The 27,491-nt window shown below is 42.6% G+C and overlaps 1 protein-coding gene across 8 annotated transcripts in view; it reads right to left on the bottom strand.

Annotated features, from left to right (window-relative positions):
• Positions 1-27,491, bottom strand: part of Hipk (Homeodomain interacting protein kinase) — a 78,199-nt gene that overhangs the window by 23,744 nt on the left and 26,964 nt on the right. For 7 of the 8 annotated variants that reach the window (XM_077412899.1, XM_077412897.1, XM_077412895.1 and 4 more), the window contains exon 2: positions 740-1,087. In XM_077412899.1, the coding sequence (XP_077269025.1) occupies positions 740-1,087 (348 nt within the window). Of the gene's footprint in view, positions 1-739; positions 1,088-12,356; positions 13,556-27,491 lie in introns of those variants that run through there. The other variant, XM_077412896.1, reaches the window with a different exon arrangement.

Genomic DNA, 27,491 nt, shown 5'->3' with positions numbered 1-27,491 from the left:
GCTAAAACGACCTAACTCTCGATCTGCGCCGCCGTATGCCAATAAGCGGTTAGCGGTCATTAAGTTTTATTTGTCGAAGCGCTGAAGACGGCGACACGTACAAGACCGCGGGGGAAAAGTTTCTCCCGTCTGCACTCCAATAAGGGGAGAATACAGAAAACTAACGAACGGAACGCTACTGTAGTTACTCCCGTTCTCGTAATAACACACGTAAGCGTGCATAAGCAGTACGCTCGAGAGGGTATACGAGCAATGGCGAAGCGATAACAAGCTGCCGCGAAACTCGAAGCCGGCAAACAATTGACATTGAGACATTGCGAATTGTTTGCTCACTGTGCGGATTACGCGCCGTATTGAAAGAAAAATATACAAAAGCCGCGCGTTTAACGAGAAATATGGGCAAATATTAATGACGAATCAGCTGAAAAAAGGAAAAAAGGGAAGAAGTGGAGGGGAGTCAATCATTAACGTCATTAAAAAGTTAAACTCTAGAAAAAGCGTAGCGATCAACCTCGAGATGCGAGTCTCTAATTTCAATTCCCTAATTTTGAACTTTAGCCCGCGATTCAACGCTACAAACGAGCTTTATAATGAATGAATGCAAGGTAGAATTCGGCGGGCCAGATTTAGCGCGTTGAACGCGTAGACCCGCGGGGGCACACAAGGGGGCACACGGATTGTTCGTCGGACAATTACAAGCGTGACGACAAAAGAGATGTAGGAAGCGGCATCAACCAACCTTCTGGCCACAGCGCTGGTACGTATCTAAGAGCTTGATCGTCGAGGCTCGTACCAGGGTCTGCTGGTTCGGGCTACTCTTCTGCAGCGCATTATTGTTGTGCAGCGAGCTAAACGCGGTATTAGCACCGTTCACGGAGTACCGTTGTTGTAGACCGGTATTGTCCAATTGGTAGTCGCTGGTCGATTGGACCAATGCGTGCTGGATCACCGGTTGGCTCACGTTGTAATCCAACTTGCGCTTCTTGCTGTGGTGGTGAACGGTGTTGTTACTGCTGCTGCTGCTGCTGCTGCTGCTGCCGTTGACGCTACTCGTCTGCTGTGTTTGGATGAACATGTCACACATTCCCTGTAATCAGAAAGCAACAACCTCGTTAACGTCGAACGCGACGGTCCATTAATTTTTTTACGGCGTGGATTATTATTATATTCACTTATTACTCCAAGTCCAATTTCTGTTTCTCACAATCAGATAGAAATGATCAATTGTCAAGAGCGTGACATAGCGTTCAAACATCCTCTCGTATCACAGAAAATTAAAACGACATCGGTGCGTTAAATATTCGAGTAGCGACACTATTTTCTCGGACGTTTGAAAGACACCTCAACACAAAAGTGTGAGTCGCTGTGGCGGAAAGAAATACCGCGGAGAACACAAAAAGTAAGGCCAACGACCATGAATATTTTAAAACCTCCTTCGCCGACGTGTGTCCACGTCGTCGGTTTGGGACAGTGATTCTCAAAGAGCTTTCGTCAGATATCATATATCTACGCGCGAACAGCCATCGCGGTCGGAGCGGTTTCCCATTTTTTTTTTTTTTTTTTTTTTTTCAATAAATACGACCGCTCGTTTGCGAGGAGCAAACAATTTCCACGAAACTTATCGGTTTTAACCCATCTCCGAGATTGGTCTTTTACCCTCTCCTACCTACGTCGTCATCGTAGCTAAGAATTTTCATCACTCGTTTCTAGGCTATTAGCCGCTCTTATCATGCGGATACATTAACGATTTACATTTCGAAACAACCTGTCAGTTTCAAGACTCTATTTTAAGAATTTCGTAGCCTCTTCAGTCTATCGCGGAAAATCGTAAATTTCGCGATGTGAGACACGCGCTGCCGCGATTTACATTGAAAATGATTGCCTCGTACGCGAAAATGAGCTCTGTATCTGTATCATGCAATAGATGACCTACAAAGAATAAACGCATCACCCAAAACGTTTTATTATCGTTTTCAGCGCCTGATTGACGTTAAATCGATTTGACGTCAAATAAAAAATGAAATTCAAATTAAATGTGGTTTAATAATTTAATATCGCAAGGTTCCTTTTAATTGCAGCGACATGCGGTACCATTTTTCTCGTTTGCCATCGACACACGGTAATTCCATCTGATCGCACTCAGATAGGTACGTAGTACGTAGTATTGCACAATGTATGACTCATAGTCAGAGTTGCCGCCCGAATAATACCGGGCGTACAAAAACATTTCCGATCGATCGCAATCCCGCAATGTCTCGGAAACGCAAAGCGATTTCAATTCTACCCTCTTGGGCTCGCCCTCTCTTCCTCAATCTATCTCATATATCGGTACACATCTCATTCTCTCTCCCCCTCTCTCTAGCGTTCTCGCCGTCATTTACCCGCGTGCGCGACGTGCTCTAATTATAGTGCTGACTGTCAGAAATGCTGGTCGGCATTATGAACGATCTACGGTACCACGAGGTACAGTTACGTTTAAGTTAACCGGCTCGACACCCGTCGGATTCTAACAAAGTGGTGCGAACAAATAGTACGACCGTGCCGGGTTCGCCTGGCGAACCATATAAAAAAAGAGCAATTGCATCTTAGCGAAGGGTTGCAGAAAGGCATACTCCTTGCGTTCTCCAATCTTAATCAAAATGCCGAACATTGGTATTAAAACACTAATTGAAGAAATTAATAACGGTATCACATTCATATATTCAGTGGAACTTTGTTTAATTACTAATTGGTTTAGCTGCTTTGGAGAATCAACTCTCAAGTACAGAATAATGAACTTTTAAAAAAATAAAAAGCAAGACTGACACACGAGGCGTATAACGATATATTATCTGTATATTTTGCTCAACGTTGTATAAAGCGCGGGCATGCGGGACGTGTATACGAATACAAATGGAAATCGCGGTAATCCGTTTCAGCGAAATAATAAGCAGCGCTCCGTGGAACTCGTTGGAAATGTGTGTGTTCGGGGTAATTCATCAGGTCGCGTCACGGTGACTCAGCCTCGAGTAAAAGTAACGAAACTTTGCGTCACCCTGTAGCGGCCCGCGCACCTCCCGTAATCCGTGTATATGCCGCGCGTTCGTGTACGATCGGGGTACATGTTAGGTATATATGCATCGCATCGCGCGCGCTTATATTCCGCGCGATGAGTCAAGCCGATCGATTGATGAACGGGGAAATCCGAGCTTGCTCACCGAACGACGAAAACTTTCGTGTCAAAATTGCGAGGTAGCCAAAGTAACAGCGAAATCCGAGTGACCGGTTGCGCGTCCTGACCGTCTTGATGGACTCACGACGTATACAAGGTGACGCAGAAGTAAGTGCGACGCAACGGTAAGATTATGTCGATTACTGGCAGTTCTACCTGGCGATTTTTTAGGAGAGTGCAATTTTCGTTATCCCTCTCATATTTCTCCCTTCCCCAAGTCTCCTTAAAATTATTAGAAAACGGAGGCAGAAATTTCTTCTTAATTTTTTATAATAAATATAATAATAATAAATAATTTGAATTGATTTACTCATCAAATTTTCACGGCAAAATTTATCTTTACGTTTGTAAAGGCTTTGTTTTCATTTTGTAGAACTTTTAAAACATCCTGTATGTATATACGTTCAGCTGCTTGCGCTTTATGGCGAATCAAAACGTATACAAACGGGACACAAATAATGCGTTAATCTCTCTAGGCGCGACGACAGATTTACAGTGTATACGGTAATATTTTTCAAAAAATCGTTACAAGCAAGAGCGATATTTAGCAATACCGAACTGCGCCGTCGGAACTCGTTTGTCGCGGCTTTGGATTCCCGGCAGTGCACTCCGATGAATATCGCAAAAAGAGACACCAGGGAGAAAACTGAAAGAATACCCGAGTTTATCTTTAGAAAAACACCCGCGGTATCGCTAGGAAAAACCGCCGCCTACGATATATGATAAAAAGGTTATCCATTTTTAAAGATGTCACTTTTCTAGGTTGCTGCGCTACGTGAACGCGTAGGAAGTGCTTAATATAGGACGCTGCAAAATCAGCGGGAGAATACGCTCCTCATACAGTATTCGCGGCGTGTGCGTAATAACGCGTGCGTACGCGCACGTTTATTTACGTATTTCCGAGAAGCACGCGGATATATATTCCTTCGGCAATTCGGCATTCGCGAAAAGTATATAAGAAAAAGAAGATATATATCTCATACTTTCCACTCGTTCGTAAAAAATCGTTCTCTCTCCGGTAACCCCAAAATTTTGTCCGCATCCCGTACAGCAAGTAACAACCGGCAGCGATCGTATTGGCATCTTGGACAGACGGAATCATGTTATCTCACGTGACCACCAGAGAAGTGAGCGTAAAGATTCAGCGGTCATGCACCGGTGACCGGTCATTCACTGATGCATCCACCCCGCGTATACGTTGATAGCACATAATCAATATGTACCGCGACACATCTGCGAGAAGTCGCTTTTAAAAGTGACCGAGCGGAGCGTAGTATATCGATGGGAAAAGCGTATCGTCGCGCGACGGAAACATCGATATTGCAACGCAACGCAACGCAACGCAACGCAACGCAACGCAACGCGACGCGACGCGACGCGACGCATCGCTCGGGCAGACACGTGACGCGGCGGGAAAGTCGCGCCGCGGCTCTCTTGTAATCGCGATATTACATTAATTCCTCGAGCTAATACGCGCCAAGCGAGGCTTTAAGTCACGACTGTTGTAAATTTAGCGTCTAGTATCGCGGCCATAAACGTCCGACGGTTACGCACCGTATTTATAACCGGCAATCTTCCGCGCGGCAAAAGTTTCGCCGACAAATTGGACGTTTGGTGCGTTAGGCTTCATTTGCGCAACGGCATCGGCCAACAATCGAGGGGAGCGGAATGTAATCCTTCTGCGAACAGTGCGCCGTAAATACAAAACGTCACGCGTCGCGCCTAAATGCATTGCAAATTTGACCGCGCGCAATGTTAATCGATCCCCTTGTGGTTCTACCGGGTCTTCCGATATAAAGACCCGCGCGTATCTGCGTATCGGTGACGCAGTTGCCCATGATATACATCCCAAATCGTCTTTTAAGCTTGTACTTTTTTAAGAAACAGAAATTATACGCGTTATCTATACGGAAAGCCGTGGACTTTGCAGTGTGTAATCCGCGTGAAAAAATATGGGCTTAAAACGGTCTAGAGATAACGACTTTAATTATATCTTTAAAGAACTTTGCGCTCTCGGTTCTTCCTCGGTGAGTAACGCTCGAGGTTTCTAGCTAGCTTGTAGGTCTTCTTAATCATTAAACATTTCAACGTCCGACTGAAGAACAGAGAAACAAGTTGCGGTAATTCGAACGTTCTATTTTGAGAAAGCGACCGCGTTCATTAAAGCTTAATCAAAGCCGTTTCGCGTGAACGAACAGATATCGTTATATCGCGGCGCGTCGCGAGGCGGCCGGCCGGCAACGATTTTTGTGTCTCGCGTTCGCGTGCACGCCGGTTAAAGGTTTCGCATTCATCGATATATCGTCTTCGCGGGATCTAATTATAATTTTTATGTAAACCCACCCTTGCGCAAATAAACGTGCGGCCGCGCGGAATAAATCGTCGGGCTCGTTATTATTACGCAAGGTGCGCGCGCCGAGGCACAAACCTGCAGGTTTTCGTGGAAAAGACGCGAAGCGCCAACAAGTCGGTGGCGATTGAGCAATTGTTACACGGATTAACACACAATGAGGAAGGCCACGCGCGCGTCCTTATGACGTCAATTTCTCCTGCCGAAAAAAAATACGCGCTTCCTATTCGAGCGACAAATATGAGAGGATTCGCATATGTCTTGAGAAAAAAATATTTATTTATATATTTTTTTAAACAAAAAACCACATTTGCTCGCTTCCCTATTACTTACGGTTTTCATATTCTCGTCATCGCTGTGCGCGCTGTGTGCGTGCCCGTCGATCGCGAACGCTACATCGTGCGATTTTGTGACGAGACCCCACCCGCAACCGAACGATATTTATATATATCGATCAAACTCCTTCGGACGATGGAAAGACAGCCCCACCTCCTGACAACCCAGGAGAGGACACTTTCGTCGACGTATATTTACCGCGGTGAATTTCGAACGATGGCGGCACGGATCATTGCGGACAGGAGGGAAAGTTAGGAAAACCTTCCGCCCGGCAATAATGGTCTGCGGAGCCGAGCATGAAGTTAACGTGGAATATTATGGGAGGGGAAACATTACGTCGGGGTGCGTCATTACGGTTCGAAAATAAAGGATATATCCTTTCTTCCGGTGCGGGCTTCTAGGGCGTATCGAGGATACGAAGATACAATTTACCACTACTACTGTGTTGTGAAACATTTTCGATATCTCGATGTCTGTCAAAAGAATTCTTTTTCGCAAACCGAAACTTACGGAGTCGAAACATCGGAATCCGGGCTTTCGCGTATAAAAAAGGCGAACTGTATTTTAGAAACGGGAATTTATAAAACGATTACTCATAGTGTTAATAACCTATTCACTCCAACGCCAACGTTTTTTCAGCTCCTTTAATTCTCCAACCATGCAATTTCGAGTCCCACGTGTTTTCTATAATGTTAATAGCTTTGAAAAATTCCCCACAAATTATTATAATATCTTTGTACCTTCGACTAAAAATCAATGTAAATAACATTTGGAAATCATTTATTTAAATATTTTTTTACAACATTTATATATTGACAAACACACATTACGACTCGTTTTATTTAAAAAATTATTTTTCCGACGTGGGGGGAATTATCCCACAATAATTAGTTTTTCACAAAAAAACGATTGTTAGAAACTCGTGGGGACACGAAAGAGCATGGTTTGGAGTGAATAGGGATAATATTAGTGTTATCGATGATTTCACCGCACCTTAAATTGATATAATTTAATCGAATGTAATTACGCTAGGCGCGTCAAGCTAAAAAAATCTCTATATTTTTCACGAGAACGTGCATTTTTCAACGCGCGTTGAAGCAAAATTGACGTTATTAACGTTTGGACAGTCGCCAATCTCTTAGCAGATAGACTTATGCAGCTAAAATTCGTGGTAAAATGCATTTTATTCCTCGGCGACGTGACGTGTCACCGGTTTACCAGCCGGTGCACGGTGCAACGTTACTCCGACACAAATGCGCGAGTGTGCGTAGGTTCGACGCACTCACACGTGTATATCCCCGTGAAGGAGAACAGCCTGCACAAAAATGCTCTAACGGACAGGCAACGTGTGCCTGAAATGCCCGCGCATGTATAGTATAACGCGTGTATAGTGAGGTTCGCACGAAAAAGGTCAACAGAAAGAAAGAAAGAAAACGCGAAAGAGAGGAAAAGATGGAGAGAAAGAGAGGGCAAAGGACCAAGCCAAACTGAAAAAAGAAACTTTAGTCGAGACTACAAAACCTTGTATATATCGTTCCATCGTATTTATTTACGATCCACCTTTTAGCGAAGAAAACGTCAGTTCGAAAAAGTAATTGTTCACCTCACAATTGGTGAAACTTCGCAAGTAAAATGTTTTAATTTGCTTCAATTTACTGGCATGCTCCGTTATTAGTTTTGGCTAGTAATTATATTATGCTGACAAGTGTTATGCTCACATTGTGAGATACCTAATCGTCGCTGAGATGTTACGCACGAATACGCGGTCTAAAGTAACTATATAGGAAACAGTGCTTCACGGGTATGCATCTGAAAAGTAAAATAAAATAACGTAATGCATTGTTGTATTTCGCGTGGAACGATCATAGGATGTATAGAGTACTCATAGAGTACTGTCATCATTCGAATAAGCACTTTCCCCATTTGTGCAGCCAAACTAATGGGTATTCAAAACATTGTCCGTGTAATAGATATTGAATTGAATACTCGGTTATTACCTGTGATTTCAGGTAATGGGCCCCGAGAGAAGGCCCCCGGCTATAATTTTGTGTGCCCGCTGCCCGTCAGGCGGCAACAAAAAATCATATACGGCTCGGAACATGGAGGTACGCAGGTTTTTTCTATCATATCTGTCTTTTCCTCGAGGATCATGGAGGACCGAGAAAATTTCTAGGATTAAGAAGGATCTCCATATATAGATCGTAGGGTCAACGTCGTCGCCAGTCGCTATGGAAATTAACATGTGTATATGCAAAGTAGGCGAGGCGAATAAGCTACCGGTCGTTTCGAGCGCGATGCAAAGTAAAATATCAAAATACGTCGTAAACGGTTTAATTCAGAGAGAGAGGAGTCCGAGCCCGCGGATGATTCTCCACGAGAAGCCACTCGTGTGTATTCGCATTTTCCAAATGGCGAAGGGGCTTGACGCGCCGCATTCGAGCGAGCTGCGTTTGCGAAATACGCACGTTCGCAGCGAGCCGTTCCAAACATCGTAGTCAGTTTTGAAATGTGCCGCACACGCACACATAAAAAATTCCGCGCTTTGGCCACGATCGTATATCTCGCCGCACGACTCCGCGGAATCGTTATACCATCACGTCGTAAAACGTGCCACTGAACGAATAAGAGTACAATTAAAGCCGTTTCAGCAATCATCGACTCGACAAGCAGATACAATGGTCTGTGCGATTTCGCAGTTCACAATTGGAGATATTCGCTCAATTTTTGAACGGCTCGAGAAGGCGATAAATAGCGATTGGTATCACAAGCGACGCGATAAAAAGCTCTCTGCAGGGTTTCCTTTGCCGCTGCGGCGGGAGGGTCTGATCGACATTTGGCGAAACAACTTTGTTTTCCCCCCACGGTTTTAACGCGAGGGTGGAGGGGTAAGGGAGGAAACAACGGTACGACGAAAGCTGCCAAAACCCGAGGCGAATTACGCCCGAATTAAACGTAAGCCGCCGCGCCGGCCGAGCGAATCGATAAGCCCTTACCGAATTCAGGCCTGGCCTCCTCGCAAAATTGCTAATTACGGCGCTCGGCTGGGAGCACTCATCCCCGAGCGCATTCCGGCGCGCAGCAACGGAGACTGGACCCGAAACCCCCGAGTTTATACTACGTCCAGGACAATGGCCATCGCCGAAAACGACGGGCGACGGGGCTCTCTCTCTCCATGCTAATGGCCAGGTACAGGGAGATATGCCCGCATCGGAACGGTCGGAGCACTGAATGCCCGTGTGTGCTCGCGATGGAAACTACCCAGCCGCGCGCATATACGGGGTGTGCCCAAAAATCAACACACGCGTTACACGTCGGGATATATGTGGAGCGGTTTCTCGTCGATATATACACACGGCCCAGCATCCGACGATCGCAGAGTGCAGGGTCGTTCTCGATTATCCCGTGACGATGACGAAACCATCTCGAGCGTATAGACACATAAGCGCGCATACGTGCGTATACCTCGGTGCGTACATACGTATGTACATATACATGTGAGGAGAATAAATGTTACATATGAATATATGTATCCATATCGCGCGAGTTTCGATACATTTTTATCCAGGATACTATAACTTCGGAGCCGGATACGCAGACACGCCAATTCGATGCTCGTGCGGGCGTACGCGCGTTTGTACGTGCATGTCGCTTACGTGCGCGCGTATACAACGCTCGGTTCAACAAACCACCGTCGACGGACGTGTGTGGAGGCCCGACGATGAGGCTCGAGGACAACGTTCCGAGCGCCCGCCGGCAATCGCGAGCGATAGCGTGACGGCCGGCGAGAGGAAAAATCGCGATCCAGAAAGTGACCGCGACGCGGCTGGTTATATACGCCGACCGGCGGCGGCGGCGAGCGACAGATGTTTCGACGGGCCTAACCGAACGTAAAAACGCGAACGCGTAAAGGTGCCTTTTCATGCTGACGCTCGCGGCTCAACGCTCATTTTCAGCGGCAAGAAGGTCGCATGACCACACGTGACGCCGGCGTCAATTGAAATTCATGAAAAGAAAAACAGCGTCAAAATTTCGACGTTTTCGCGCTGCTTTGGCTTTGACGCTTAAAGCTGAGAAAATCCAGCTTTCTTTGCTTGACGCTAGCGTCAGTTCGAAATCGCGTGATCTCGCGATACGCTGAAACGAGCGTCCCATGAATTCGCACCTATAAACGACGAAGTATACAGCGTCACGGTAATCGGATTTTCCCCGCGGAGGACGGCAACGCGCGACCGAGGTGATACCATACCGGACGCTCGCGATACACGTATGTTTATGCGATTTTACACGCGATGCTCCCGACGCGCTATAGGCAACGATCGGTTACGCGCGCGGATCGGAATACAGCGGTGCAAATTGAATATAAGACGAAGGTGGAGGAGAATACGTCAGCCGACGACTCGCGTTTTAAAGCCGGGCTCTAATCATATCTACGTGGAAAAAAAGTCATATAAGTCTCGCTGCTCCGGCTGCACGATTCACGATCGGGTTATTCATGCGCCTCGCCGTCGATATCCGCGGTTAATATTTATGTGTAAGGAACTGCGTTGCGCGGAGGAGCGCGGACGCGCGGGACGTGCGCATGGAGAACGGCGTCGTCGGCAACGATTTGAAATTCGATGTCGCGCCGAGAAAAGGTTCTGTATTCGAAATCACTTCCGTCGCGCGTATATATACGTTTTCACGCAGGGGAAACCGTAAAAGCCCACGTTTATCTCTGATAATTATCTCCGAGTGAATGAATGAGAAAGAGAGAGAGAGAGAGAGAGAGAGAAGGCAGGGCAGCGGCAAAAACTGAATAATTCACGATACCAATGACAGAATAAGTTTCTTAACCGCAGTTACGCCCATTTCGGCACCGCGACGCGCCCTCGCGATTTCTTCCAGATTACGTCGAACCGATCGACGTCGACGAGGGAGAGCCCCACCGGTCATTCCGCGGGAGCCACACGCGCCGTTTTCGTGGCTCCGCACCCCTCGCCGCGCCGTTTATCGCGCGCGTTCTCGCGTACCTCCGAGCGGCGCGAGGTACGAGGCGTGAGAAAGCGCGCCGTCAGGAGAACGGAGAGACCCGGGGAGTCGATTTATTCCGAGGAGACGACTGACAATGAGAGCGAGAAACTCCTTTCGACGAAGCTAAACTTGTCGCGAGAATGCGCAGCTTAAAAATCGTTCGCGCGGACGGTTCTCCGTTCCAAGTGAGTTATAACGCGTCGCGACGCTTTTCGGGCCGCTCGCGGACGGCGATTCAAAAATAAGACGCACACGTCGGCGACGGCGACGATAATGGGTCTCTCTCTCTCTCTCTCTCTCTCTCTGTCTCGCGAGTTTTGGAGGTTAGGTCCGGCCTCCGATCGACCGCGCGCGACAGATGTTTCCAGGGTCTCGGTTTCCCATTCCGCGATTGTACGGCACGCACGTATATAGAATGGGAGCCACAGTAGGAGCCATTCAATCGACGGGACGGAGCCTGGTACGGGGGAAAGTGCGGACCCCGACAAAGTGCGGACACTGATAGACCGCTGGCCATAGCCACGCAGACCGGTCGTACGCCGGGCAGAGAGAGAAAGAGAGATAGAGCGACGAGAACGGGGGCCCCAGAGGGGACGAGCAGGGTATTTGCGGATGCGAGAGAAATGGTAACGGGGATAAGGGAGAAAGGAGAAGAGACAGCGGGACAGGTCTCGTTATCGATGCGCGAGAACCTCGCGGAGATACGAGCACGTACGCGGTCGTAATTCCACGTCGTCGTGGAAGATACCCAATGATGAGCGAATTTTCGACCCTGGAGAGAGAGAGAGAGAGAGGGGGGAGGGAGGAGGAAAGCACGGACAGCTTCGCGCGAGAAAGACAGAGAGAGAGAGAGAAAGAGAAAGCGCGATACGTTGTTATCGCCAAGTTGTGAAGACCAGCGCAGCGGCGCGGCCGACGTCATTGAAGAAGAAGATACCCAGGACGAGGAGGAGAGACTCTTAACTTGTTTACACTTTTCGTATGCGCGGCGACGGGGTGCGTAATACGTGTACGTGTCCGTGTATTTTTGCTCGTCGCGCCGCTCGGTAGAGTCCACGTATGGCTCGCTCGCTCGTCGCCCGTATATAGGGGGCCAGGAACGGACGTTTTACTCCGTTCATTCCGTTTATTCGACCTGTCACGTCGAGGAGAGACGAGAGACTGTCGCGACTCGGCGAGGGTCGTTTTCCGGCGTAGGCTCCGACAAGAAGAAAAAAAAAGAAGAAGCGAACGAGACGGAAAAAGGAGCGGGGCGAGCGAGAGAACGAATAGATCGTGGAAAATTGTCTGCCGACGGAAACGGGCGACCCACGAAAAGTAAAAAGAAAATCCATTTGTGCGAGAAGGCAGACGGCGAGAGGGCGAGAAACGGGAGAGAAACTCACTCGCGCGCAAACATTGGCGTACACACACACACACACACACAGAGGGACACACTCCCTCGCTCACCTCTCGCTTCTTGGCCAGTGTCTCTCTCTTCAGGGACGGGCCCGACGGTCACGTAGCCGCATGTTCCGCTTATCCGCGGGCTGTCTGTACCCCTGTCCGGTTTGTCGGCCTCCCGTCAGCGACATACAGCCATCTTGCGTAGCGGCTGGTCTGGCTCGTCGCGCGGACGCCTTCGGTGCGGTGGCCCCCGGCGAGAGCGACTGAGAGAGGAGCGACAGCGACAGCGACGGCGACGACGACGACGACGGCGGCGGCGCGTTGCGGTGGGGGACAGGAGCCGCTGCTGCCGTCGGGCGGCTCGTGCTCGTCGCGGGCGGGCGTGCGAGCGAGAAACGACGACGAAGCCGACGACGACGACGACGACCGCGCCGCCCGATGACGACGCGCGGTCAGTAGGACGGAGCGAGACGACGACGACGGCGACGAGGACGAGACGCGGCCCCGCCGAGCAAGCGCGTGTCGCACCAACACGCGCGCACAGCACCACTGCCGCCGCCGCCGGGCCGGCGTGCACGCAACACGCAGCGTCGCGTACCTCCGCTCCTCTACCGCCACGCGGCCGCTCACCGAAGTACCATCGGAGCGCTTCCGCGCCGTCACCGCGCCACAACCGTCACTGTCACCGTTTACCACCACTGCCGTTCCCGTCCTCGCCGTCGCCGCCGTCGCCGTCGCCGTCGCCGTCGTCGTCGCCGCCCCCGCCGCTGCCGCCGCCGCCGCTACGGCCTACTATCGCCACCGACGTGCACGGCACTGCGCCACCACCTTTACGGTTTTCGCCACCTTTCCGCACGTTCCATCCCTGTCACGTACATCGTTCCACGCAGCGAGCGGTGCCGTCGTACGTTCGCGAGGCCGCTCCACGTCGTCCTATTTTCGCGGCGAGCTGTCTCGATCGGCCCCGACGGCGTACGATCTCGTCCCGACGTAACCTCTGAGTCCCTTTCTTTCCTTCGTATACGCACACATACACACACACGCGCGCGCGCGCGCGCCCGCTCTTTCTCGCGTTTTCCTCTCGTCCCCCTACCGCTTATTATACGAGTATACGTCGCGACGCAGTCGCCACTGCTTGACAATCCGTTGCAAATCGCGCTCCACCACGCACTAGTCGCACTACCGCGACGGGCGACCGCGATCGGGCTGGGAGCCTGGGAGCTGGGGATCAGGCCATGGAGTCGTCAACTGACTGCCGCGTGAAGGGACGGGACCGACGGGACGGGACGCAGTCGGCAATTTCCGTCGCCGCCCGAAGCGCGAATCCGCCGGCAGTGCCGGATCAACCGCGGGCGTCCGCGGCACCCCCTCTATCGAAAGCCGCGCGATCGCGACTCGCCTCGTCTTCTTTGCGGCAGGACAGCAAAACGATCGCGTTTCGCAATCAGACGCGCGCGCGTCCGGGCGTTCTCTATTTCGCGACGATTGGATTTCCTCGATTCGAAAGTCGCGGGGGAAACCCGCGACTTTTCTTCGCTCTCGCGCGGTAGATTTCTATTTTATTTCCCCTCTCCGTTCGCGGATCGGCGAGCCGATCCGAGACTGATGACTTCCGCCCGAAATTCGCCTCGCGCGTAAACAAGACTTTTTATAACCGAGTCGTATACGTTTATGCCCGTGCGATAAATAACTTTAATTTTACAGCTTGTTTATTTGAATGGGAATCCGGAAATTTTTTCGTTGAATTTCTCGAGCCCACGCGTAAGAAATTTTTCAGATGTTTTATATCTCGTAATCTCCGATTTATCGCATCTTTATATATATATATATATATATGTTCTCTCAGTCACAAAAACGCTTAAGGATATAACAAAAGAGAAATCCGTGGATTATCTATTATCGATTCGGTCAAAATCCACGCCTTATCTTTTATCACCGCTCTCCGTTTTCAACACGTCGACATCTTTCGATCTATATTTCCGTCGAACGGAGCTCGTCCTCGACTACTCTGAAAAACAACTAAACGCGTATACCTCGCATCAAGATTGCGCGGACGTGACAAAACGGCGATATTTTGACAGCTCGATTCTTGGAAACTCCAAAGTTTCGCGGGAGAGAAAAGCGTACGTCGATTCGAAATTTACCGGGCGTTACTCCTCTCGGAAAATATAGATAATTTAAAACTCTGCGTTTTCACGGTTCGCTCATCAACGTTGTGTGTCGAGTTTTCGCAATGCTGGCTTCGACGTCGCTATATAGAGCACGAGCGTAACAGTTTTTCCACCGTCGGTGGTTTCCATTCTCCTTTCGCGCCGCGCGCCGCGCCGTGCCGCGCCGTACCGCGACGCGCCCGCGCCCGCGCCGCGGCCGTGTCGAGCTGATTCTCATACGAAAAAGTACTTACGAAAACAATAGGCCTATACTACGCCAGGGGGCCGGAGCGGCGATTTATAATCGCGCTTGTGAGACCGGAGCGAGGACGAGTAAAATTTCAAGCGTGCGCCTAAGCACTTTCACGCGATTGCGTCAGACTCGATCGCGATTTAAAAACTGGGTTTAAACAATATAAAACGTGCCGACGAGCAAGCGTGTCTCTTGGTCTCTTCGAGAGTCGGGTGCAAATATGTTCGGCTAAATATAACGGACATACGGTTTTTATCCCCGCTCTAGCGACGTGATTTATATAATAATGTATATGACGTTAATTCTCCCGGGAGTTCTTTCGTGAAAAACTTTTTTCTTGCTGCGCGACGTACGGTATATTTAAAAACAGCCTTCGCGCGATTTAGCGTGTAATACTAAATTGAACAGAAGCAATCGATCGACACGAGTCGAAAAGATTCCATTTGCCTCGATACTCATAAAAAGAGAAGCCAACGAGATGGCAATAAATAAATAAATAAATATACAATATCTAGATCTTGCATGAAAAGCCACATATATTAAACGTGCATAGAAAAAATAATAAATATGTCGTGTGAAAATATATCTATAATATTCGTTTGTTACATATTGTCCATCATTGTACGGAATGAAAATTAATTCTTGGAATTATTAGTGTTTCATTTCTATACAATTATAATACAATCGATGTATCTTATACGAACTTCTCAGAAGAAAATCGATCGGCACCGTTAGTAACAATAGTAACAGTAATTAGCTATATGGCGGGTAAAACTCTGACAATAAGTCAGTCCCTAACGTCAGCTCCTAGAAATTTCTCTGTGATAGAGATGGCATTATTCTAATAAAATTTTATTTAGTTCGTTATTTTATTGCAATTTTATATATTTTATTACAATTTTATTTGTATTATTTATTCTATATTATTCGTTATTCTCGCGCGCGTGTTAATTGCATGAAAAGATCCTTTATGAGCATTAATATAAGTATGTGATTTAATTTTCTGACGATTATATATTGAATTTGCTTTGCTTTTTTTGTCAAACATATTTTCTAATATGTTTTGAAAAGAAAACATTTCTGACAAAAATTGCAATAACTTTATTAATAGATATTACTATTAGTAGATAATATATAAATAATCGTCATTCGTTTGATTTATTATATTATTTGACAATATCTTTTAATATGACAATATTATAACATATAATGTTATTCGGTACGGTGATATTATCCATATAAATAGGTAACAAGTATTTATATATTATTCTCTCTCTCTTTCTCTCAAATAATTATTTAGATAAAAATTTATTTAAATTATTGTTTAATCGATTAAATTGCTAACCGAAAAAGAATTTACTTGTCATTTACGAATGAATTATGCTTTGACTCTTCTATTTGTTATCTATTGTTCGAATAAAATTTTAACCATGTTTGCTCTGTGACTCCGCTGGTTTTCGAAACTTGTAAGTCAATTCCAGCCCAGTGTTTGTAGCAGGCTTATGAGACTCCTCCTCTTTTCTTCTTAGATTCTTAGCTCAAGAAACATAAAGCCCTATCAGGATCCGTATCTTTTGAAAGCATATACAGGACAGCGATAAAGGATACCTAACTGTTCTTATTACTCTCTTCCCCGCACAATCAACGATTCTTTTGCTCGGCAAGTATGTGTATAGCTAAACCCTAACGTACTCTGTGAGATCGACCATTAAATAAAAAGCAGAAAACACTAATGAAATTGTAAATCGCATGCTTTGGTATTAAAATTAATAAATTTAGAAAAAGCACGTTGGAAAAAGAAATTTGATTGATCGGTTTGACTTTCGAGTGGCTCAGGGACTTTTTCTAGCTTATCCGAGATTATCTTTTCGGTACTGGCGTAATTTCATATCTCGTTATATACGCCCGCGTATAACTTGCCGCCACGTTACGCGCCGTGAGAAGTGACAATATAATAAGAAATCTCGAATCGGCTTCGCACCCGCGTCGCGGAATATCTTTCCCGCCTGCGAGCCAAGTGAAACCGGATCTTCGAGAGCACGCGGCGTGTCAGTGCCAATATAAAGACAGCCCGCGCGAAATACTTCTAATTCTGTGCACGCCGAAACCGTGCGAGTGCGGGGACTCTCCGATCCCGCCCGCGAATAATTTTAGGCGATAAACCGCGAGCCCCATCTTTAACAATAATCCGCAATAGTTGTATCTCAGCCACGACGACGACGACGATTCCTGAATCAAATTTGTTACCTGACGTTGACTAAACGGCCATCACTAATGGAGAAACTGACGAAGAATCTAAAGTCAAATTTTAAAAATTTCGACACAGGTAAAAATAACGAGAATGCTATTTTTCTTTTTTGCTATACGCGGAATGGATATAGAAATAATATAATAACCTAAACGCTGTAAACCTTAAAACCTTTTCCTTCGTTTCTCCCAGTGTTTCCTGGAAATATCTGAACAAAGAGACTTTCTACGAACCCTACCCTAATCCGAAAGTTTTTGTGTCAAAACTGGAGAGAATCGGATTATATATATATATATATACTATAATATTAATTACAACGTACTTTTAAGATAAATGAGGCTATAGCTATTCTTGTATTTCCCAGTCATCCTTGCTCACATTGCATTTTTATGGAAAAAAATTTTTTTTTTTTTAAACAAACATTACTGCAATGGATATACGAATGGACTTTGAATCAGTACGTTGTCGACGGCAACGTTTGAAGTCAAATTTTCATAAGGCACAAATATGCATAGTCATTATAGTCACTATAGCACCTGGCTATTGTCGCTTTTAATAGTTAAAAAGTAAAGTTAAATGCGACAAAGTTTCGTCGAATATCTGCATGTCATAAAATCAGAGCTGAAAAACTTTCATTTTTACTTTATTTTCGGCCATTCATCTTCTTTTATTTTCGGACCTATTGTCGATTTTTAAGAAATTATATATAATGGAATTCCTCAGAAAGTTGAAACTTTCATCGTAGGACATTACTGTTCGTCGGTACGCAGAAATCTCTTACATTCGAAGAAAATTGCATTTCGGGCGCTATTTGCATCGATCAATGCATATTTAATCGCGCTCCGAGATATCGCTATCTCTCGTGTCTGTATTTTATCGTCGTAAGATTCTGTCGCGCAAGAGGCAAGTCAATATGTTTACAAAAAGCGCGCGATACTTACATTTAATGATACATTTCAAACGTATGTCAGAACGCGTGAGTATTTTTGCCTGCGGAGTCGAGACCTAATATCGACATCAAGAGCATGACTGTCGATATTAGTTACGCGGATTTCTTTCAGCTAAAAAAAAAGCGTTATGCCAAAGGAGATGCCGTTCATCTCTCTCGATCTTTCTCTCCTTCGATCGTCGTCCAAGTTAGCCCACAAACTCATCGGCGCGCGCGTCCGCCTTTGCAACTTTTCAATCACAAGACAATAGGGAATTTGCATGAAAAAAATATTACATTTTTTTTTGTTTGTAATACATTATTATAAATTTATTTACAACAAAATTTTCAATTTTAATCAATAAATGGGTATTCAAAAATGAAATTAAATTTTAATAATATTTGAAATTTTCTGTGCTGTATGAGAAAACAATTTTGATTGGCTGACAAGTGCATGACGTCACATTGCAATAGTCTCAACTCTCCGTCTGCTAGGCTGCGTTTGGAAACGTCACCCGAGTGCACACGAGTATACTCCCTTCTCTTTCTATCTCAGCGAGTTATAGGTTATGTCAGCGTCAAACGGGAAGATTCTATTTGTATTCTCACGTTTTTATCTTGAGGTACATAAAAAAAAACAGTTCACCTGGTGTTCTAATAACAGTATTTTTACATAAAGGTACAAAACACGTTTTATGTGTGTCTTTGCTTTACTCATTTTTTAAAATAAATGATTGTTTCAATGGTTAAAAGTATTACTTTACTGCGGTGTGACGTCACACGGCGTTCGGGAAGAGACTCGGTCGTTTCCGGACCGTTTTCGGCATTTCAAATAATGCAATATTTTATTATTTATTTTCTCGGTTATTTTGCGTTAAAAAATTACGAAAAAAAAGACAATTAAAAGAACATACAAATTATTTAATGCAATTTTTAAAAAAAATCACGCAAATTCCCTATTCTGATGCTCGGCCAGTGATAATTACGTGGTGCGGCGCGACGCGACGCTAAGATTTTCCGCGTGTCACTAGGTCACCGTACCCGGTGTCCTGTATACGCGAGGACGTTGAATACAGATCGCTCTCTAAATATCGAAGTTCGCTGGCGGTCGCCGTTCAGCGGCCGTCGCGTCGTTCCCAAAGTGCGGCCAGGAACGTAGCGAGCTCTGTTACGAGTTACGAGTGAGATGCATCGTAATATTTTTAAGTATCGAGAAGGGTAAAACATTGCCTCTTGACCAGGCTTTATTCGGACGATGATAGACAAGCGAGACTATCATGTATTATAATATGTTGAGTCGAAGATTCTTTCGTTACGAGCAACTGACGAGAACCGAACCTGAATGCAGATCTTCGCTTTAAGCAAGGCGATTCTTTGTTAATTTTTATTAAAATAATCATATCCAAATAACACGACGCGACGTGTCCTGATATGATATCATAAGATATTGTTTGTTAGTGAATCATCTGAAGAAATTCCGAGACTCAAGTGATACGGCGATGTCAAGTACATAAAAAATGTCACTATATGTTCATTATGGCTATATTTATCATGTCATCACAACACGGTACTACTAAGTTTATCTGGAGAGAAGTTCCAATATTTAGTACAATACTTTTAGTATCGAGTGCTTGCATCAGCATTAGGTACATACAAAAATGTAAAATTCTTGTAGCATTGAAATAAAAGGATATATTTATAAAAATGACACTTGTGATTAATTCAGCACATTTGTAAAATACTGCGAACACTCTTTTTGTAACAACAATCAATTAATAGCCATAAAACTTTTAACTGTTTCCTCTCACGATTTTGTCACGTCGTTTTACTTTTTTCTTTTGTAAAGACTTTTTGTTAGAGAAAGAGAATATTAATAATCTTAAAAAAAATTATAACAGTAGTTGCGGCATGCAACAGCTAGTATATGTACTGCTAGTAGCGCGGCGTCGGTATCAACCGAGGAAGATCGGGCACGAAATAGTGCGATTTCGCTCGTAAATCCGGCAAATCCTCGATTCGGTGTGAAACGGCATTCGTCCGGAGGAGAATCGTCGCTATCTCGCGCTATGTTCGGCGCGGATAATCTAGGCGATTTGTTTTCGGTACTCTCGGTATTCTCAACGGGAAATCTACATATCGTTGCGATGCACGAAAAACACGGTCAACCCAAAACACTTCCTCTCCTCCTCTGTTCCTACTTTCCTATCCCACTATATTTCTTCCTCTCGATCCTCATTCCGTTTGCTCTTCGTCTCCTTTCTCTTCCCTTCTCTCTTTCTCTTTCCCCCCCCTTTCCCTTTCTCGTAATACGAAACGAGTTTCCAGCGATTCAATGCCTTGGGTCTCGCAAATGTGAAAGTACATTACTGCGGGCTCTGAAAGTTGTTTTACTCGAAGGTTTACTTCTCGAATGGCCCTGGACCGTTCACTGAGAAAAGAGCTTCGCCAAAAGAGTGTAGCGTATACTTTGAAAAATCATGCAGAGAAAAAAAGAATTAGAATGGATAAAAAGAGAAGCTTTTTTTCGCACTCGACAAATGTCGATTCCAACGACAGAGCAATAAAAGAATCAACAATAAAAAAACAGACGAATAAGAATGTGTTTGTTAGGTAAACGTGTTTCTTTTCGTCTTTATTTTTTTCGTCGTTGTATTCGTTAGTCTAAATATTGCTTCTTGGCCTCGACCCTCTATACAAATTTTTGTTATCGTTTCCTTTTATCGGCCCCTCCCCCCACCCTTGTGATCACACGTGTCAACGGTCCTCTCTCTCTCTCTCTCGAGACCGTTTCTCCTTCGCTCCGTCACTCCACCTCTTCTCGACCGGATTATATTTCTATATTATCCGTTAGTGCGTCATTAGGATAGAGGTGGCCGAATTAGTCCACCTCGTTCTCGTTCTCCTAACTTTTCTTTATATAATAAATATACTCATATATTTTTTATACTTTTTGCCTTGACGATTGTCGAGGTTTCCGCGCTTCATAAGACGGGAAGTCATTTATCTGTTTCCTCGCGAGTATTGTATTTTTACATTATGCGGCTTTCGAATCGCGTCACTTTTTCCTTCTCTATGGCTGCGGTCCACTTGACGCTATACAAATGCTTTGGAGCGTTCTTTTTCTCCTTCTTTCTTCATATTGAAAGAAAAGAGAAGAAGAATGCTTCGAAACATTTGTAGCGTCAAGTGGACCGCAGCTTATGTCGATTAATTTCTCGGCAGTCGCGTGCGCACGTAACGAATGCGTGATTGTCGGTTTATACAAAATAAGAATATTTTTCATCAAACTCTGATTACATATACGTAAATCGTATGCTTATTTGTTTGCTATCACCCCTTGTTTGTCATAACGGCCCGTTGGAATATTTTCGAATCTAGATTTTTCTGATTTTTATATGAGACTTATTATTATATTATATAGGTATATTATATGATGGTGTGCCCCTACTAAAATGGCAATAATTAACCGCGCTCAGGTAAAAACGCGCTTTTTCGCGAGCGCCCGGCCGCGCCGACTTAAATATATAAACAAATTCAACAGTAATATTCATTGCCCCAATCGACAACAAGAGCAAGGCGGGCATATATACTTGTGGAGACTCATAGTATCATGCGACTCTCTACGAGTTTTATCCAATCATACATTCCTTCTTCTTCATCGTCGTCATACTACGATCAACCACACGCGAACGATATTTATATTAAATATAAATATAAAATGGCATAAATGTATAGATGCAAATAAAAAGTTCGTAAAATAATATTAAATTAAATTGGTGTTTCTCTTACCGAAGAAGAATTATCATTCCTAGAGACATTCTTCTGAGTCTCATATTTCACGATTCTGGAATTGGACCGATTTTCAAACGACGTACATCGCTCCAGGTCTATGATAGAACAATCATCGGAATCGTCGTCGCTCACATGCGTCTCTCGAGCCATTATTTTCTCGACACAAAAATTTGACGTAAATTTCAGCCCTGATGTTAAAGGTCTGTAACTTTCACTTCTGGACATGAGTTCCAAAGCAGACGGTCCTAATATTGAAAATTTGTCACCCGTGGAATTTTCATTCCTGGACAAAAGTTCCAAAGCACGTGGTCCTAATATCGAAGGTTTTACGCTCATGGTACTTTCCGTACTTTCATCCTTGGACAAAAGTTCCAAAGTACGATCTCCCAATATTAACGGATCGACGGATGATACGCATTTCCACTTAGAATGTTCGCTCCGCGTAGGATTTTCTCTCTTCCATAAAGATCTCGGTGCGGGCTCTGACGTAAAAGATTCGCCTGCCGTGGCATTTTTTTGATTCTGTGCTGTCCATTCTGGTATATTCTTTGACTCTACATTGATGAATATATCTTTGATGTGTCCGCCTCGCGTAGCACGTTTTCTCTCCCCTGAACTTCTCGATGCCAGATATGATCTTAACAAGTCACTTTTCTTCACTTCTTCATATTCTATAAAAAGAGGGCTCAACAAACAGCGCCGCGGCATTTTAATAGTCCTAGCTGGTAATGCCACTCTATTGATTTTGGAATTCCTTATACTATATTTTGCCAGGACTCTTCCGAAATCCTGGCTACTATTATTTCATTATTCCGATTATTCGGACAACTTTTACTTGTTTTGCATTTATTTTCATTGGCCGTCAAATCGGAATGTATACTACTTAGGCAAATTGGTGAATATGGGCTGTTACATTGGCCTGTGCGCTTAACCCAATCGTCCAATCGTCATATGCGGGAGAGGATAAACAGAAACGTAAGCCTCCCATATTTTTTTTAAATTCCATATTTTTCATAAATAATCATTACTAGCCGATAATTAAGCTTTTTTTTAACGATGCAGTGTAACACTATATTGCATTCACCGTACTGCAGCATAATTATTATTTCTCACACTATTTCACTTGTATTCAGTACTTGAAATAAGTTAGTAAGAGTTTAGTAAAAACACACACAAGAATATTATCCTAATTCTTGGATTTCACCGAACTGAAGATTCAAATGCACTATTCGCTGGTCAAGTTTCTATCAATGTCTTTGATTGATAGTCGAAGCTTATTTTTAACAATATGACGTAAAACACTCACTACACTGCAATAATTGTTATTTTTTACAGTTTTTTTTGCACTATTTCTTTGAGCTATTTTTTTATTGTTATTTATACGTATCCACAATTTGAAGCAAGTAAAAGAATTCAGTACAAGGACGATCAAGAATACGATTTTAATTCTTGAATCTCGCCAAACTGAAATTTCAAGTGCACCATTCGCTGCGACAGTCGAACGAACACTGATACCGATGTAGCATCCCTAGTCCCTAATCCTTCGAAGGTATAGGTAAAAGAAATTTTTTAAGCAGTGTGTCTTTGTCAGGAACAATGCAGAGAAAACGGAGAGGTGGAAAGGACTGATGAGCAGGTCATTTTTGTAAGATTTTCTCCATACCTGTAAGATTTTCTCAAACACATGCTATTTTTGAAATTTGTTCAAGAACTAAGCCTTCTAAATTAGCAATACATAGAAAAATTATTCATTTTATTTTAAAGGTTCACGGAAATTAAGGATATCCGCATGTGATTCTACGCGAAGTATTAGCATATACGCACGTCACGAAATATGCCCCGGTACTATGATCACGAATGATTAACGATATCGCTTATACATGTCGTTTATCATTGCGAACAAGCGTAATGTTTTGCGCGGAAACGCTTTAATAACAAGCGCATCTTGCTTTTAATCAATTTATCAATCGCTCACTGCGAGAAGAAAAGTGGCATTTTTCGATGAATAGTTTCATGTGGTACAATGCGACAATCAACAATATGTAAATGATTTTTGCTGGCCGAGGGACAGTGTAATTAAAATTATAAATAAAGAAACAGGAAGTCCATTTTGCACCATTTATAATTCGTGATGGATAAAAATTTTATGAAATACTATTTACAACTTAATATATGCAATATATATAGGAAATATTTGCGAAATCAATATTATACCCACACACACACATAAATAAAAACCTGAGAGAAAAATTGCAATCCTGATAAATGTCTTAATAAATGTAATTTTTAAGAATAAATATTAACTTTTCAAAACATTAAATATTGATTTTTCAAAAATTATTTGTTATTTTAAAAAAATTATTTTTTCAGATTATTTTTTTACTTATATAAAACTACAAGATATTTTTCTTTTTGTTTTGCGAAAAATGTATTTGATGCGCACACAGTAAACCGACAGACAATACAACTATATAAATCAAGTTGAAGATGTTTAGACAGTTTGTGAACATCTGTTTCGAAAACAGATAAAGGGGATCTCATGTTCACTAGTTTTTACCTGAGTCAAATTTTATTGCAAACAAACGTTTCATTTTACAGACTTAAATTTAGTTTAGAAATATTCAGTTTTAATATTGAATTCTGGCACCGCGTTTTACTTCGTCAGCAATCATTTTTTTACTAACGCCGTCAGCAAACTGGGGCTTTTGAGTCCATCCTATAATAATAATTTATTTATAACTTCAGCTTTTTTTTTTGCCAAGAAGTGGACATGGTTTAAAATTATATATTACCGCACGCACATACATTCCGCTCTCTCATTCATTCCTTTAAGGCTATTTTAGACTTAATCTTATCTCTGTCTTACTCTCCTTTCCTTTATTATCTCTTTCTCCTTTCAGAGCTCCCTCAGTCCTATATTTTGTACTATCCATCTCATCATTCCATATCCTATCAATTATTTCTTTATAATTCTTATACCTAAATCCTTAAACCAATCTTTGGTCGCATCACAGTCTTTTACATGGGGTATTCAAATAAGTTAAAGTTCAACGGTTTGACAGGTTATGTCGGGTTAAAGTCGGGTAAAAAGTTAATTTTTAAACTTTTAACCCAAAAATTAACGCGATAGGTTAATGAGTCACTTATGTATTTTGCATAACCTTAAAGAGTAGCGCGCCCAAAGTTAATTAATTAACTTTTTACTCGACTTTAACCCGACATAACCTGTCAAACCGTTAAACTTTAACTTATTTGAATACCCCTATTGATTAAGTTCTATATTATTTTTATGTTTTAAGCTTTATATATTCTAGGCTTTCAAAAAATTCAAAAAATTCAAAAAATTTCTGAGTTTGCAGACTTAATTTTGCCTGGTCGTTGCTCGAACACACATTGACCAGTGCCACGACGGCGGCGGCAGCAAAACCCCTCTATTATAAACTTTTTTTTTTAGGAAATTCAAGAAAGAAATTTCGCTTAGGTCTTAAGGTGATCCTAAAGCTGTCTGTAATACCTACACTCGTTTTTAACAATATTTGCTTCGTATAAAAATTCTACAACTTGATGTTACAAAATGAGGGTGCAGGTCCATTCAATAGACATCAAGAAATATCATACCGCGTTTGTAGAATTAGGCTGAGACTTCAAACAAAAAAGTTAAGCGAAAAGTATACGATTACGTGAACGTAATGTACGTACATTATCGTACTTTTCGCTTAACTTTTTTGTTTGGAGTCTCAGCCTAATTCTACAAACGGTATATGATATTCCTTGATGTCTACTGAATGGACATGCACCCTCATTTTGTAACATCAAGTTGTAGAATTTTTATACAAAACAAATATTGTTAAAAACGAGTGTAGGTATTACAGACAGCTTTAGGATCACCTTAAGGTATTCCTTTCACAGAGGAGCGTATTTTGTAGGCGCTTAAGCAGGGCCTCAGCAAACTCTTGTATATTGCATTAAACTTATATAAAATCAAGTTATAATTGATTATTATGTTTAATTATAAGAAAAAAGTGAAAATATTATGTGCGTATTTAGAAATTTTTCATTTTTCGGTAAATTTTACTGTCAGAACAATATGGCAACGCTGCGCTTTTCAGGGCGCCGATTGTAAAATGTAAAGTTGATAATAAAATAAACCGTACGTGATGAACTGAAGTGTGACATGAGCGCACAGCTTGCAGCGTTGCCAAATAATTCCTTGAAAGTCGCCATTAAAAATATTCATCTACCTATTATATAAACCACATTTCAAGTCAACTTTTAACATAAATATTTTGTTTAAATATTCGGTGACTCTGTATTTTCTGCATTTTAGTAAATATTAGTTTGCAAACAACTGTGACTCCATTTACTTAAATAAAGAAAATTTTCCTTTTTATTAATATATGTGTATTTATTCAATTTATTGAGAAAAAAATATACTAATAAAAAGGAAAATTTTCTTTATTTTAGTAAATGCAGTCACAGTTGTATGCAAACTAATATTTACTAAAAGGAAGAACATTTTTTTCTCAGTGTAGAGTTTAGCGAATATGTAGCGCAGTTAATATTTAATGTCTTAAGATATTTGATAAACAAATTATTACATTGAAATGTGGAAAATAGACTTTTTCGATAACGTCACATATAAAATATCGAATTTTCAAAGTCATAATTCTTCTTTATATGTTCGGTAATGTGGTTTAATTTTCTTTCTGGCGTAAAAATATGCATTTTAACTTTCTCGTACCAAAAAATCAGTTAATTCTTAAGACTTTGGTGTCATGAAAGGAATATCTTAAAAGACCCAAATTGCTGACAAAGAGTTATAATTATTAATTATTACTAGATTATTTTCCATCCCGCATGCCAAACATATTGCAGTTAAAAACAAGCGAATTGCATATCGCAAGTGCAAACGTCCCAATTTTCCATTGCCAAACATCATATCGAATGTAAATAATATATTTTCAATGCAATTCAATAAATCGAGATATTTGTATAACATCAGAATACGCGTTCGATGAATAATAAACAGGAATGGGTTATTTTATACATGCGTATGTATAAAAATATATGTAAGAGCGAGGTATATACATAAATATTATAAATATGTACATATTATATATTTATATGTACACAGTAAAAAATTTAATGTCAATGAAAGTCCACTCTAAATTTTGTGTTAAAATAACTCATTGATCGTGCGTTATTTTTTACATTTAGAAATGTTATATCGAAATTTTTTAGTCGATATAACATTTCTAAATGTAAAACATAACACGATGAATGAGTTATTTTAACACAAAATTTAGAGTGTACTTTCATTGACATTAAATTTTTTTACAGTGTATACATATTGTACATATATATTATAAATATGTGTTTACATATATATATATTTATTCAAATATATGTGTACATGTGTGTATTCATGACTGGCACGGAAATAGTGACCCTCTCGGTCGTCCCGATCATAATCTTAAAGACGGATATGTATATACGGCATATATTGTTTATCTGTTGCTTTGCAATCAGCAACGTCCAGTTAATAACATGTGCATGGATTCAAGTCGTATTACACGTTCGCCAGGTCACAAAAAAGAGATTAACAGAGAAAGAGAAAAGAGAAGAGAAAAAGAGGGAATACAAAGTCCAAAATATTTAATTATTTAAACGTGTTCACAGACTATATATATAACTTGCTATGATAACGAAGAAAAACATTTTTTATTAAAGCGTGACTGGCAATTATGCATAACTTATTAACGATAATGACCATTGTACTTTCAGATACTTATATACTTAAATCGTTTTATGTCAATAATAATTTATG

The sequence above is a fragment of the Temnothorax americanus genome, unplaced genomic scaffold (genome assembly GCF_048541705.1).
Source record: "Temnothorax americanus isolate GAGA-0224 unplaced genomic scaffold, ASM4854170v1 Scaffold31, whole genome shotgun sequence".
NCBI classification, from domain to species: domain Eukaryota; kingdom Metazoa; phylum Arthropoda; class Insecta; order Hymenoptera; family Formicidae; genus Temnothorax; species Temnothorax americanus.
This window is presented reverse-complemented; position numbering and strand designations above follow the sequence as displayed.